Here is a 13,719-nt window from a genome sequence, read left to right as displayed (position 1 = left end):
TTATCCACAAGGGGTTAATTTTAGAATGGGGTAAACACAGTATTTTTAGTCTTCACAGGTAACACCAAAAAACTAAGTGTACCAGCAATAAATGAATCTGATTCACAAACATATGCTTATTCTAAGGTTGCAAAATTCACTCTACTTACATATAAGACCTAACCAAAGCTGAAAAATGTTTTATTTGGGATCAAAGAAAAAAATCCTATAACATAGCCAATTTTCAACCAATACACATTTAATCAACATCATTAAAAATACCTGCACCATTTGTATACTAGTATATACATGTACAAAAGCACCTTGAAAATTATAAAGTACAATTAAAATATTTACTGTTTTTGCTGGCAAATAATGCAAGAAAATGTGATGGGTAGAAAAATTTAATCATTTATTCTCCCCAATAAACACCATGTTCTGACTCAAAAGAGAAAGTCCAGAAAAGGTCTCATAACAAAATTATTTTCATCTACTATTCTGTTGAGGATCTCTCTGTAATTTAGGAACTTCCTCAGCAGAAAGCACAAATGTCCTTTATCCAAAGACAAACAAACAACAACCTGTGATGTCTCTTATAGGGTAAAAGTTTTCTTCCTCCATGTTTAAACTTATTTCACTTGTGTATTAAGCTTCATGTCACATTTATCTTTTTTAAAAATTGAAATATACTTCACCTACCATAAGATTCACCATTTTAATGTGTAAAATGTGGTGGTTTTTATTATATTCACAGGGTTGCGCAAACATCGCCACTAATTTCAGAACATTTTCATCACTTCAAAAAGAAATCTCATACTCATTAGTGGTCAATCCCCAACTTCCCTGCCATCACAGTCTGGCATCACATTAATCTTTAAGTAAACTGATTTAAAATTTCTTCTTCCTCATCTCTTATCTCTTGGGCTCACATATTTTCTTTTCCCCACCCATTAATTGGTGCTATTCCCAATGGTTGTCTTTGGACTTCTCTGTTTTAGCTTGGCAACTACATCTAGCTCAACAGTTTAAAATCACCATTTCTTACTGGTCTCTTATCTGTGTCTACAAGTCCAGCTCCAGTACAGAATCTAAGACTAAGTTCCTAACTGCCTGCCTAATGTCTCCATTTCAAAGTCTCACAGTACCTTAAACACTCAAAATCAAAATCTAGTGCCCTCCTCTCCAACCCCTTCTCCTCCTATTCCCCAATGCCTTTAGTATTTCTAGCCCTTTTAGCACTTTTGTTTTCAGGACTGTAAGGACTCTTCTCAAAGACTATCTCTATTTATTTATTTTTTAGTTGGAGTCTCACTCTGTTGCCCAGACTGGAGTGTAGGCTGGAGCACAGTGGCATGCTGATGGCCACCACAGCCTCAAAATGCTGAGTTTAGGTGATCCTTCCCTTTCAGCCTCCCCAGTAGCTGGAACCTTAGGTGTGTGCCACCATACATAGTTAATTTTTTGGTTTATTATAAAGACAAGGTCTTGACATGTTGCCCAGGCTGGTCTCGAACCTCTGGGCTCAGGCAATTGTTTTACCTCCATCTCCCAAAGTGCTGGGATTACAGGCATGAGACACCGTGCCCAGCTCAAAAGTTGTCTTTAATTCTACCCACCTTTGTCAAAGATGAAAATGAATTCTTCTCTTTTAAACTCCAAGGACATCTTTTTAGTGTCCCTCATGTGATCCAGGACATATCTTTATATTACATTACCTATACGTGTGAAATTGAACTGAAAACCCTTGAAGATAGAGAATCTTATTTAATTTCTCTTTTACTCAAGATTTTTGTACAGAATAATGTACAATCAACACATAGCAGTAGGCCAGGCATGGTGGCTCATGCCTGCAATCCCAGCACCTTGGAAGGCAGAGGCAAGAGGATTGCCTGAGATCAGGGGTTCGAGACCAGCCTGAGCAACATGGCAAGATCTCATCTCTACAATAAATTTTAAAAATCAGCCAGTTGTGGGTGGCGCATGCCTATGGCTGCAACTACTTGGAAGGCTGAGGCGGAAGGATCAACTGAATCAAGCAGGTCAAGGCTATGGTGGCCCTGAGCATGCCACGGCACTCCAGTCTGGGTGACAGAGAGAGACTCTGACTCAAAAAAACAAAAGCAAAAACATACAGCATTAAATGAAGAAACAAAAATGCTAAATAAATACTAATTGGGAAATAACACTCAGTAGTCACCTCTGATGAAATGTAAGAGCTAGGAAATTTAAAGTAACAACAAATATAACATTACTTATTAGACTCAAAAAAGCATGGATGAATATACAACTATTAGGAGAGCAAACATAAGCAGGTTAGAGTTTGAAAATATATATGTCAGTTAGCTTGTTAAAGTCAAACATGAACATAGTAGTTGGTAATTTATGCTGCTTGGGCTTCCAAGTTTACTTATATCCATACCAGCATATTCTTTACCAAGTATTAAAAAGTATTAAAAGATGAAAGAGAAGGATATCAAGACAGGTAGATTTAGAGGAAACACATATTTTCCCATAGTTTAAATAATATATGGATGGTTGGTTACAACAAATAATAAATCTCAAGAATTATTAAAAGTGCCAACTACCGGGGGGGGGGGTTGCTCTGTTTAATTGTTTAGGATTTTCCTGTTTTACACCTTTAAACCCTGTTTTTGAAAATACTCCTGCAAAACTGCCAAAGAAGGTGAATAAAATGACAAATTATTAAGTTTTCTGGGTCTCTGAGGACTAAATGAACTAATGCAATTTTTAAAAAATCTAAGTAATTCAGTTAAACATACCTAAGACCTAGAGAACTGAGAAAAGAACTGGGAACATTCATTTGATAAACTATATGCAGAAAGTCTAATCCATTCTCTCTTTCAACACCCAGTATAAGATCAAAATGGAAAAGACTAAGAAATCAAATATAAAGAAACAAATATTTTTAAAATATTTACTTTTTTTTTTTAAGTCTCACTCTGTCGCCCAGGCTGGAGTCCAGTGACATGCTGCTCACGGCTACCGCAGGCTAGACCTGCTGGACTCAGGCAATCCTTCCACCTCAGCCTTTCAAGTAGCTGGAACTACAGGCATGCACTACCACACCCGGTTTATTTTTTCTATTTATTGTAGAGACAAAGTCTCACCAAGTTGCCCAGGCTGGTCTTGAACCTCTGAGCTAAGATAATCCTCTCACCTCAGCCTCTCGCCCTAAATATTTACTTTCAAAAGCTGTATTTAAAGGATCTCAAATATTATGCTTTACCATTATTTGTACTTAATATATTACTAAATAATAAGTTTTATTTAGAAAAAACCCATAAATATGAAAAAAAACAAAAAAAAAAAAGAGGGAGCTTAACATACCAGTCTCTTCCAGGCTTCTTGTAACTATAGACCTATGATACATTACTGACACCTTGTGGCCACACACTCAAATTGCAGGAGCAGTATTTTGAATTAAGAGAAATGCAATGAATTTTCCTCCAGGAGTACACTTTATAGTGCTATTAACAATAAGGAATAGATGAAGATGAGACTAGATTTTGTGTGATAGGCCCAACCTATATACCCAATATTAAAAAGAAGAGAAGAGAATAGAAAACTGAGCCCATTGCATATAGAAAGATAAGTATAATTCAAAGAAAAATGAGTATTATGTATGTACTAGTGAACATTTTTTACTGTGCCTTGCAATAAAAAAATGGTTTGAAAGCTAGTATCTGATCCAAGCTTTTGGTGAAGTCCTGAATCTGAGCATCCAGTGTGTCATGGGGACTAATAATACATGATTAAAGGATTGAAGACACTCGTGTGCAAGTATTTATTCAGGCTGCTTTTGGCTGCCTAGACAAGGGTAAAGGCCCTCAAAAAACTACACACAAAACAATGACAGTGACTTAACATGCATCTTTAAGAACAACAGGAATTACTTAGAATCCAGGGTAATATCTACACACTAAACACAACACTAAAAGAATAGACTATTACTGAACCGAAAAATACTCTGGTCACCAAGAATGGCCTCAAAAATATCAAGCTGACATGTGGAAATACAGGCTGAGTAACCCTTATTGGAAATACTTGGGACCAGAAGTGTTTCAGATGTTGGAACATTTGCATTATTCTTACTGGTTCACTGTCCCTAATTTGAAAATCTGAAATGCTACAAGAATGTAATGTCAGCACTCAAAGGTTTGGATTTTGGAGCATTTTCCATTTCAGATTAGGTATACTAACATCTCTCAGAAATTCTAAAAATTTGGGAAAAGAAAGTAGAATTAAAAAATTTTAGGAAGAAAAGAAATCAGAAAACTTGGTAAAGCAATTTTTAAAACAACCAAAAAAAGACTTTCCAAGAAAAGTCTTATATTACAATTTTTATTCAATAGTCTATTATGACTTTTTTGTTTTTTTGAGTTGGAGTCTCACTCCATCACCTAGGCTGTAGTGCAGTGGCACGCTCACAGCCACCCCAGCGTCGACCTGCTGGGCTCAGGCAATCCTTCCTCCTCAGCCTTCCAAATAGACGGAACTACAGGTGTGTGCTACCATATCCAGCTAATTTTTTCATTTAATGTAGAGACGAGGTCTCACCAAGTTGCCCAGGCTGGTCTCGAACCCCTGGGCTCAGTTAATCTCACCTCAGCCTCCCAAAGTGCTGGAATTACAAGCCTGAGCCACCATGCCCAGCCATGACTAATATTTTTATGTGACAAAATATTTTAAAATATGGCACTGCTTTAAGATACGGTTTGTGTAATGTAGCCGGCTAAGTTTATGATATTTAAACTTTCAGGCTTAAAAGTATATATTAATCACATTTCAGAAGAAGCCATATTTAGAACCCTAACTGACTTGAGAAATAACTCTTATAAAGGACAAGTAGGATGTCACTGCTATGTCATGTTGATTGGATCCTGGCAGTACTGATCCACTTTCTATATAAAGATACTCACTAAATAGCCAATTTTCAATGATTTAGGTTTGCAATGGTCTGGTCCAAGCAAGCAGACCTAGAGAATCTCATACATACATTCATAAATTTGATTTTAATTTGCTACAAGTTTACAAGGATTAAATATTAGTTCATGGTAGGAAAAGTACACTGAAATTGCGCCCATGCTAACATAAAAACACTAGCTTATTTTTTATGTGCTAAAATGCAAATAAGAGTTTAAAATAAGCTAAAAGAATCTTATAAAAAGTTTTAAATGCTGTTGGCATAGATTTATGCTTTCAGAAAGATGGAGTAGACATACTTTTCTCCATTCCTCCCATGAAGTACAGCTAAAAATCCTGGACATTATATACGAGGGGGAAACCAAAAAAAAACCTGGAATTTTTTTTGGAGGGTGAGGTCCCTTGTACAGGCTTCCCCCACTAAATGTTCTAGGAACCCATAGGCATCAGTGTTGTTGTGAGAGGCCGTGAGAGGCTTCAGTGAATTTTTTGTGGAGATTCTTTCAACGTTTGATCATTTCATGATGGGTGATTTACAAGCGCACCTAACTACACTGCGCTGAGTATTCAGTACTTTTTAACCCAAAACAGCATGACCCTCATGTCCCACTCTCCCTATTCACCCAATCTTGCTCTGAGTGACTTTTTTTGTGTTCCCCCAGATGAAAAAAGTCCTCAAAGGGTAACATTTTGCTGATGTGGAAGAAGTGAGACCAAAAAATGACAGAAGCGCTAAAAGGCATCAAAATTGATGATTCAAAAACTGTTTTGAGCAGTGGAAAAGCCATATTCATTGGTGTATTGCATCAAATGAAGAGTATTCTGAAGGTGGCTGAAGTTTAAACATGCAATAATAAATATACAATTTTTTTATAAATAAATTCTGGGTTTTTTGGGTCCCCTCCTTGTAAAACAAATATAAGGCTCTGAAAAGTAAAAAGGAGGCAAACTGGATAGGACCTCAGGGATTCAAGAAATAGCACTGAGTTCCCTGGGTTTTCTTTTTGTCTTATGTATCCCTAAGTTTTAGAAAAGCCTCTAATCTGAACATGCCAATGGGTGCAGACAAAAAAAAAAAAAATCCCTAAAAAAGCATGCTTTCTCAAGATGAAGAGCAGCCAAAGAGAATTCTGGTTTGCTCATGATGGCCAGTTCCACAAGTTAAAGTGCTTCTCTCTTTCCCTAAGATATGGAGAAAGAGAGACTACAATCAAGGAGCTGGAAGCCTCTGGAAAAATTCAAGGAGAGTTTCAGAGAATCTTGGAAAGTTTGCATATACTGTCCCCAAATCCTAATGCATTTACCACTATATAAGCTGAGACACCCTCCCCCCAGCAAAAAATGGGAAATGCATTGTCATGGTAGAAGAACCAGTCACCTGTTTACCACAACTAGGGATGTTTCTTCCACAAATCGTGACAAAACCTTCCCAAAACTTCCAGATAAAAACTCTAGTTGACCATTTGATCTGGAAAAGCAAATTCCGGGTTTACTCTCCTCAAAAAGATAATTCCAGGGTTTTTTTTTTTGGGGTCCCCCCCCCCAAACACCTTAGCAACAGGAAAGATCAGATCTGAGATTGCATTCCTTCTTAAGGAACTACTGGCTTTGCTGCACTGGTTTTGTTGTGTTATAATTAAATTAAGATACAGTGGTAAAAGTTGCCTTTCAGGAGTAATAATGGATGTAATTTGGACCAACCTTACTAGTGAAAAAGTAGAAAAGTTGGAGAAATATTTTTTAAAAACCTCTTTGAAGGTATCCAAGAGTAAAAAAAAGAAAAAGAAAAGAAAAGAAAGACTAAAATAGAAGGAAACCAAGAGCATTAAGAATGGCATTTGAAGCTGCTTTTCTCCTAGGACCTTCTGCCTTTCCAGAAGAGGCAACTGATAGTGCTCAACTCCACTGGTCATCAGGGAATAGAAGTTAAAACCACAGTGAAATTCTACTATGCCTATACCAAAACAGATAAAAATTTAAATGGCTGACACTATCAAATGTAGGTAAGGATGTGGAGTAATATGAACTTTGATATACTACGGGCAGAAATGCAAATTGCTACAACCATTTTGGAAAACTGTTTAGTATCATCTACTAAAGTTGAATATATGCATGCCCTATGACTTAGCAGTTATACCTAAAGACATATAAACCCAACAGAAATGTGTGCATATATTCACCAAAAGACATAAATAAGAAAATGTTCATAGCAGAGCAGCATTATGCACAGAAGTTGAAAACTGGAAGCAATCTAAATGCCCATCAACAGTAGAGTGGATAAATTCTGGTATATTTATATAACAGAATATATTCTGTATGAAAATGAATGAACTACAGCTTCATGCAGTATGATTGAATTCCACAAACATAAAGTTGAGTGAAAGAAGCCAGACATAAAAGTCTGATTCCATTTTAGGTTCAAAAACTGGCAGAATCTCAGAGAGTCCTATTCAAAATTATATAGTGGTTATGAAGATGGTAAATGGGTTAATGACTGGGAAGGAGGACAATGAGTTCTGGAAATATTTTATTTCTGGACTTAGCTCAGAGACTCGCAAATTACAACCATGGGTCAAATCTGACAGGTTGCCTGATTTTGTATGGTCCACAAGCTAAGAGTGGTCTTTACATATTTAAATAATTGGGAAAAAATTAAATAATATTTCATAGCTTGTGGACGTTATGTGTCTAAAAATAAAGCTTTATTGGAACACAGCCACACTCATTTGTTTATTTGTCAAAGGCTGCTTTGGTGCTACAACTGCCAAGTTAAGTAGCTGAAAAAGAGATTGTATGAACTGCAAAGCATAAAATATTTACTATCTGGCCCTTTCCTGAAAAAAATTGCCCACCCCATGGCTTAGCCCGTTTGGGCTGCTATAAGAAATACCACACACTGGGTGGCTTATAAACAACATAAATTTATTTCTCAGAGTTCTGGAGGCTGGAAGTCCAAAACCAGGGTGCCAACATGGGCAGGTTCTGGGTTGGGCTGTCTTCCAGACTGCAGACTGTCTACTCTTCATTGTATCCACACATGGCAGAAAGAAAGCTGGAGAGCTCTGAAATCTGTTTTATAAGGGTACTAATCCAATTCATGAGGACACCATCCTAATGACCTTATTACCTCTTAAAGGTCCCACCTCCTCATACCATCACACTGGGGATTAGGATTTCAAAATATTAATTTGAAGATATACACCCTGACTAGGTGGTGATTATGTGGGTGTGTTTATGATAAATTTTGGGGTCATATATTTAAAATCTGATCTACACAGTTGTAATTCTTTGAAGTGTATATGCATATACTTTTTTGCTTTTAAAAACAATAGTAATAAAAAATTTTTTTTTATTGGATTGCATTCCTAGACGATTGGTTTTTAAAAATAAAGAGCTAGGCTGGGCGCAGTGGCTCAAGCCTGTAATCCCAGAACTTTGGGAGGCCAAGGTGAGAGAACTGGCTGAGCCCAGGGGTTTGAGACCAGCCTGGGCAATTTGGTGAGACCTCGTCTCTACAATATTATCAAAAAATTAGCCGGGTGTGGTAGTGCGTGCCTGTAGTTGCAGCTACTTGGAAGGCTGAGGCGGAAGGATTTCCTGAGCCCAGCGGGTCAATGCTAGGATGGCCGTGAGTGTGCCACTGCACTCCAGCCAGGGTGAGAGAGTGAGACTCTGACTCAAAAAAAAAAAAATAAAGCACTAAAATGAAAGATATGTTTTGCATAAAGTGAAGAAAGGAGAGAGGTCCTCACAGATATAACCATTTGGACTTGTTCCTCCAACCTCTTAGCTTTTTGAGTTTTGCCTTTATGGAAGTTGTAAGAATTGTAATGGGCTTTATTTCAGGCACATGGGATGACTGAAATAAAGCCCATTAAAATTACATAAAGTTACATTGTCACTGGTAACAGCTTTCATTATTTACAATTAAAAAGACACTACAGCTACTTTATAGGAATCAGAAAAATTTTTTAGTGGAAAAAGATTATTCATTGCATAGAATTAATTGTAACTAAAATCTGCCAGGCATTCCATCTACAGGACATCCACTTGAACAAGGATCTTCAACCAACAGAAGAGTATCAGGACCACTTGAAAGACATTTTCAGAGATTTTCTTTTTCTTTCTTCTTCTTCTTCTTCTTTTTTTTAAAGACAGAGTCTCACTCTATGGCCCAGGCTGGAGTACAATGGGACAGTTATAGTTCACTGCAGCCTCAAGCTCCTGGGCTCAAGTGATCCTTCTGCCTCATCTGTCCTAGTAGCTGGGACTACAACCACTTGCCACCATGTCTGGCTAATTTTTAAAAATTTTTGTAGTTTTGGTAGAGACAGGGTCTCTATGTTTCCTAGGCTGGTCTCAAACTCCTGGGCTCAAATGATCCTCCTGTCTTAGCTTCCCAAAGTGCTGGGAGTTCAGAAGCAAGTTCAGGACCCAGTCCTGAAAGGCATTTTCAAACTAATTTTCAAGGCTACAGTGAACACTGCAATTACTGGAAATGTAACAGAGGGTTCTGGGACAGCAAAGGTGAGGAATCACTGGCTATATTATGGAAATAGCTATAATATAGTTATGTTTACTATATGATTTGTAAAACTAACAACTGTTAAAATAGTAAGATGGGTATAGGAAACCTGCTCTTTCAGATATTTGAATTAAAAATAACAACACACATTAGAAAGCCCATACCTCTCCATTTTCAAATGTTATTTCTCGGACAAGAGGAACGCATTTATCTTGAATCCAATTGTAAGTTACGTCAAAATTTGTCATAGATCCCAAGTACACCATATCTGGAGCAGAATGCTGTTTCAAAAACAGGAAAAAACAATTAAATCGAACCTGTACTGGCAAAAGTACATTCTCAAATCCTTCCATTAATCAAGAAAATCTGTTGGATATACAAAAGAAATATAAAACATAGAAATTCTAAGAAAGAAGGCCATAGATGGTAAAAAGCTGACAATTCTGTGTTACCAGGGACCTGATCCAACCTGTGACGTCCAAGTCTACTGCTTTTCCTTGGATTTAGGCCCATCAATTAACTGTTTATCAGTATCTTCACCAAAGGAAGGCATTGTGAAAATAATTCTTCAAATGCATGAATTTAGCTATTCCTTAGAATTGAAAATTTGGAGAATAAAAAGCCTTGAAAAAATACAAGACATAATATGGATGTAAGGTATGACTATTTCTATTATTAATTACCTATAGATCTGTTTCTACAACCACTCAAAATCAGTATTCATGAAGTGCCTAAAATGATAATAAAAATAACAACTAATATTGAGTAAACTTACTGTGTTTAAGTACACTACCATAAACACTCTATATGTGTTAATTCATTTACTCTTCCCAACATCCATATAAGGCAGTTACTATTACTATCCCTATTTCTACTAATGAAGAAACTAAAGCACAGAGAAGCTAAGAAACTTTCCCAGAGTAAAATACCTAAGAAGGTGGCACATTTGACATTCAAACCCAGGCAGTCTGCTAACAGAGCCCCATACTCTGAATGACCACACCACAAGGAAGACACTATACTCAAATATGATCATCTAGAGATGATGACACTATGTAACCTACCCTCAAAGAAATGCACATGTAGAAAATACAGGCAAACACCTATCTGAATTCAGAATAGGGAATGAGCTTACCAAGCAAGAAACTCATGTATCTGACTATGTAGACATAAAAAATCTCAGTGTGCCAAAATAGTGTAAACAACATTAGAAACTATGAATTTAAAAAATAACCATAGATTATTTTATATTTGCATGTATGTGAAAACACTGCAATGGCAGACCTTTAAGTCAATTTGGAAATAACACAGACTATGATTTTTGCCTCTTAGTTATGGCCACCACCATCTGGGCCTAAGCAGCTACTTCTATGTTTCGACATACTTAAAACATCTTAGCCCAAAGGTTAAAAACAGCCCAGCTGCTACTTGTTATCTGGCAAGTACCAAGTATACTTATGTCCCAAAAGAACTGGGAGTTTGACTAGTCCAATACAGGCAGGAGTGATGATCACAGATCACTGGATCATTTTTTTTTAATTTGGTTCCCAGAGAGAATGTCAAAAAGAGCTAGGAAGGCCATAGGGTCAGGGGATCTCCAGTCCCAGCTCTGCTGCTAAACCCCTGTGTGACTTTAGACCTCTGTAGCCCCATCTTTACTTTGAAAGCTTTAGATTAGCAAAAGATGATGCTTCAAGGTTCTTTTCTATTCTAAAATTTTATGATTCTATGAACATTAACAAATATAAAACTACAGATTACACTATAGATGTATTTAAATTGTATCTTATTATACATACTAAGAAATAGCAACTTACCCCCGGTGGTTTGTAGATTATGTTGTCTCCACTATACCTTTCTGGTTTTGATACGTCCCTAATAAGAAGAGAGAAATAGTAATAATATTTTTTAAAGAAAAACGATAGCAAGCCTAGGAAACATAGTGAGACCTCAGCTCTACAAAAAAAAAATACATATATATATAACCAAGTGTGGTGCTGCATGCCTGCAGTCCCAGCTACTTGAGAGGCTCAGATAGGACAACTGCTTGAGCCCAGGAGTTTGAGGCTGTAGTGAGCCATGAGCGTGTCACTGCACTCCAGCCCGGGTGACAGAGTGGGACACCAACTAAAAAAAGTAAATGAATGAATGAATGGAAAACATTAGCAGTAATATACCTGAATGGTACAATATTTTGCAATGTAGAAATAATAGACTTGAAATATATACTTGCCCATGATCTTTTCTATTTATAAAACTATGCAATACCAATAAAATATACATCTAAAGGAAAAAATTAATATGAGGCAGATTTTTTTTAAAGAGAAATTTTAGTCAGCTGTTTTTGTGCTTTGTATTTTATAAATGTGGATTGGCAATTTTAGCATTAAAAAGTTAGTATTGAACCCAGACTGTTTTCTAGTAACCAGGTATCAAGGTAATAGACTTAATCACAGACTAACAAAAAATAGATGAACTGAAATAATCTTCATCACTAAGATACAGCTCCATATATAAGTGATTTTTTTATTTGTTCACTCTTGTTTCCTATGCCTAGTACAGTATGGCATATAACAGGTGTTCAAAAAACATTTGCTAATTCTACAATAAATTCTAAGTCAAATAGGTAGTAACACATTCTCTAAGTTGTTTTAACATTAATTGAATACTGATTTATCTCTTGTTTCTAACTAGAGTAGTCCAGGAGATAGAGGTAAGGGATGCGAATATAGATTGATGATAGTGAGAACAGAAAGAAGAATGTGCTCCATTAATTAAGTCATTCAGTTGGATGCAAGGGCTCATGTCTGCAATCTCAGCATTTTGGAAGGCCGAGGCAAGACGATTACTTGAGCCCAGGAGTTTGAGACCAGCCTGGGCAACATAGCAAGGCTTTGTCTCTACAAAACAAGAAAAACTTAGCCAGGTGTGATGACACATGCCTGTAGTCCCAGTTACTCAGGAGGCTGAGGCAGAACGATCACCTGAGCTTGGGAGGTCAAGGTGCAGTGAGCTTTGATCATGCTACTGTATTCAGGCCTGGGCAATGGAGTGAGACCCTGATAAAAAAAACAAAAACAAAAAATCATCCATTCAATAACTATGTGCTATGTGCTTCCTTTGTACTAGTTATGGTATTGGCACTGGGTATACAGTAGTAAACAAAACTGACAGAACCCCCCCCCCGGAGCTTATATTTTGGTGAGGAATGATAGACTAACAAGTAGATATATTTATTCTGAGTGGTTTAAAAAAGTGCTATTAGGAAAAATAAGTGGAAAGAGTAGATAAAGAATGACAAGTTGGAGGATGGGAGTGCTACTTTATATAAGGGTACCAGGCAAAGACTTTCTGATGAGACATCTGGGAGAAGTACTGCCAAATATAGGACCAGTAAGGGCAAAGGCTCTGATGCAGAAGGTGCTTGCAGAGTTTAAGGAACAGTAAGGTCTCCTGTACTGCTGGAGAGCAGGAATGTGAAGAGCAGCATGGGGCAGGATGATCTTCAAATAACACAGACAGTGTTCACAACAAAACATACATAGCAACAAAGCAAGGACAAAGATCAAAGGCCACAAAATGAAGAAGATATACTGTGCTGGAAATCTGGGCCCTAGTCTGATGGCCACCACAACTGAATCTAATGGTTATGAGCCAACAAAAACAGAAAAATAACACTGCATGGAAGTCAAAGTATAACTGAGATAATCTCCAATGAGAAAAGTCAAGAACAGAACCATGAAAATGATTCCATTTTGGAAGAAAGAAAAAAAAAGGAGATAAAGTCAGAGAATTCAGAAAGGAAGAAACCAAAGGGATTCAATGTAAAGTAAGTATAGACATAGCAGAAAAAGGAAAGGGTAGCTGTGTCACATCCTTCAGAGGAACTGAAGAAGATTAAAAATGAAAAAAGGCCACTGGATTTGGTAACTAAGAAGTCATTTTGTGACTGTACAGGGATAAGTTTCATTAGAGCAATGGAGGTGAGAATCAGCTTCTAACAGGTGTTTTTACTGGTTAGAGTTTGAGAAAATTCAAGTAGCCAAGCAGAAACTAATCTTTGAAAAAATGAGGGAATGGAAAGAAAGATGAGATTATAGCTCAGGAAACTGAAGAAGGTGGGTAAGGAAAGAAAGAAGCATATCTACAGAAAAAGAAAGCAGTTCATAAAAAAAAGGTCAGGTTGAGCTGGGCTCGGTGGCTCAGCCTGTAATCCCGCACCTTTGGGAGGCTGAGGTGAGTGGATTGCCTGAGCCTGCGGGTTCGAGACC

The 13,719-nt window shown here is 37.1% G+C and overlaps 1 protein-coding gene across 2 annotated transcripts in view; it reads right to left on the bottom strand.

Annotated features, from left to right (window-relative positions):
• Positions 1-13,719, bottom strand: part of ERP44 (endoplasmic reticulum protein 44) — a 113,182-nt gene that overhangs the window by 17,715 nt on the left and 81,748 nt on the right. For both annotated transcript variants that reach the window (XM_008059508.1, XM_021713108.1), the window contains exons 7-8: positions 11,266-11,323; positions 9,613-9,729 (exon numbers count right to left, since the gene is read on the bottom strand). In XM_008059508.1, coding sequence (XP_008057699.1) covers positions 9,613-9,729; positions 11,266-11,323 — 175 coding nt within the window. The remainder of the gene's footprint in view (positions 1-9,612; positions 9,730-11,265; positions 11,324-13,719) is intronic.

This window comes from Carlito syrichta, unplaced genomic scaffold, assembly GCF_000164805.1.
Source record: "Carlito syrichta isolate Samal-C Ts95f unplaced genomic scaffold, Tarsius_syrichta-2.0.1 Scaffold304224, whole genome shotgun sequence".
Classification (NCBI taxonomy): Eukaryota; Metazoa; Chordata; class Mammalia; order Primates; family Tarsiidae; genus Carlito; species Carlito syrichta.
Note: the sequence above shows the minus strand (reverse complement) of the source record. Positions and strands in the feature narration are given on the sequence as shown.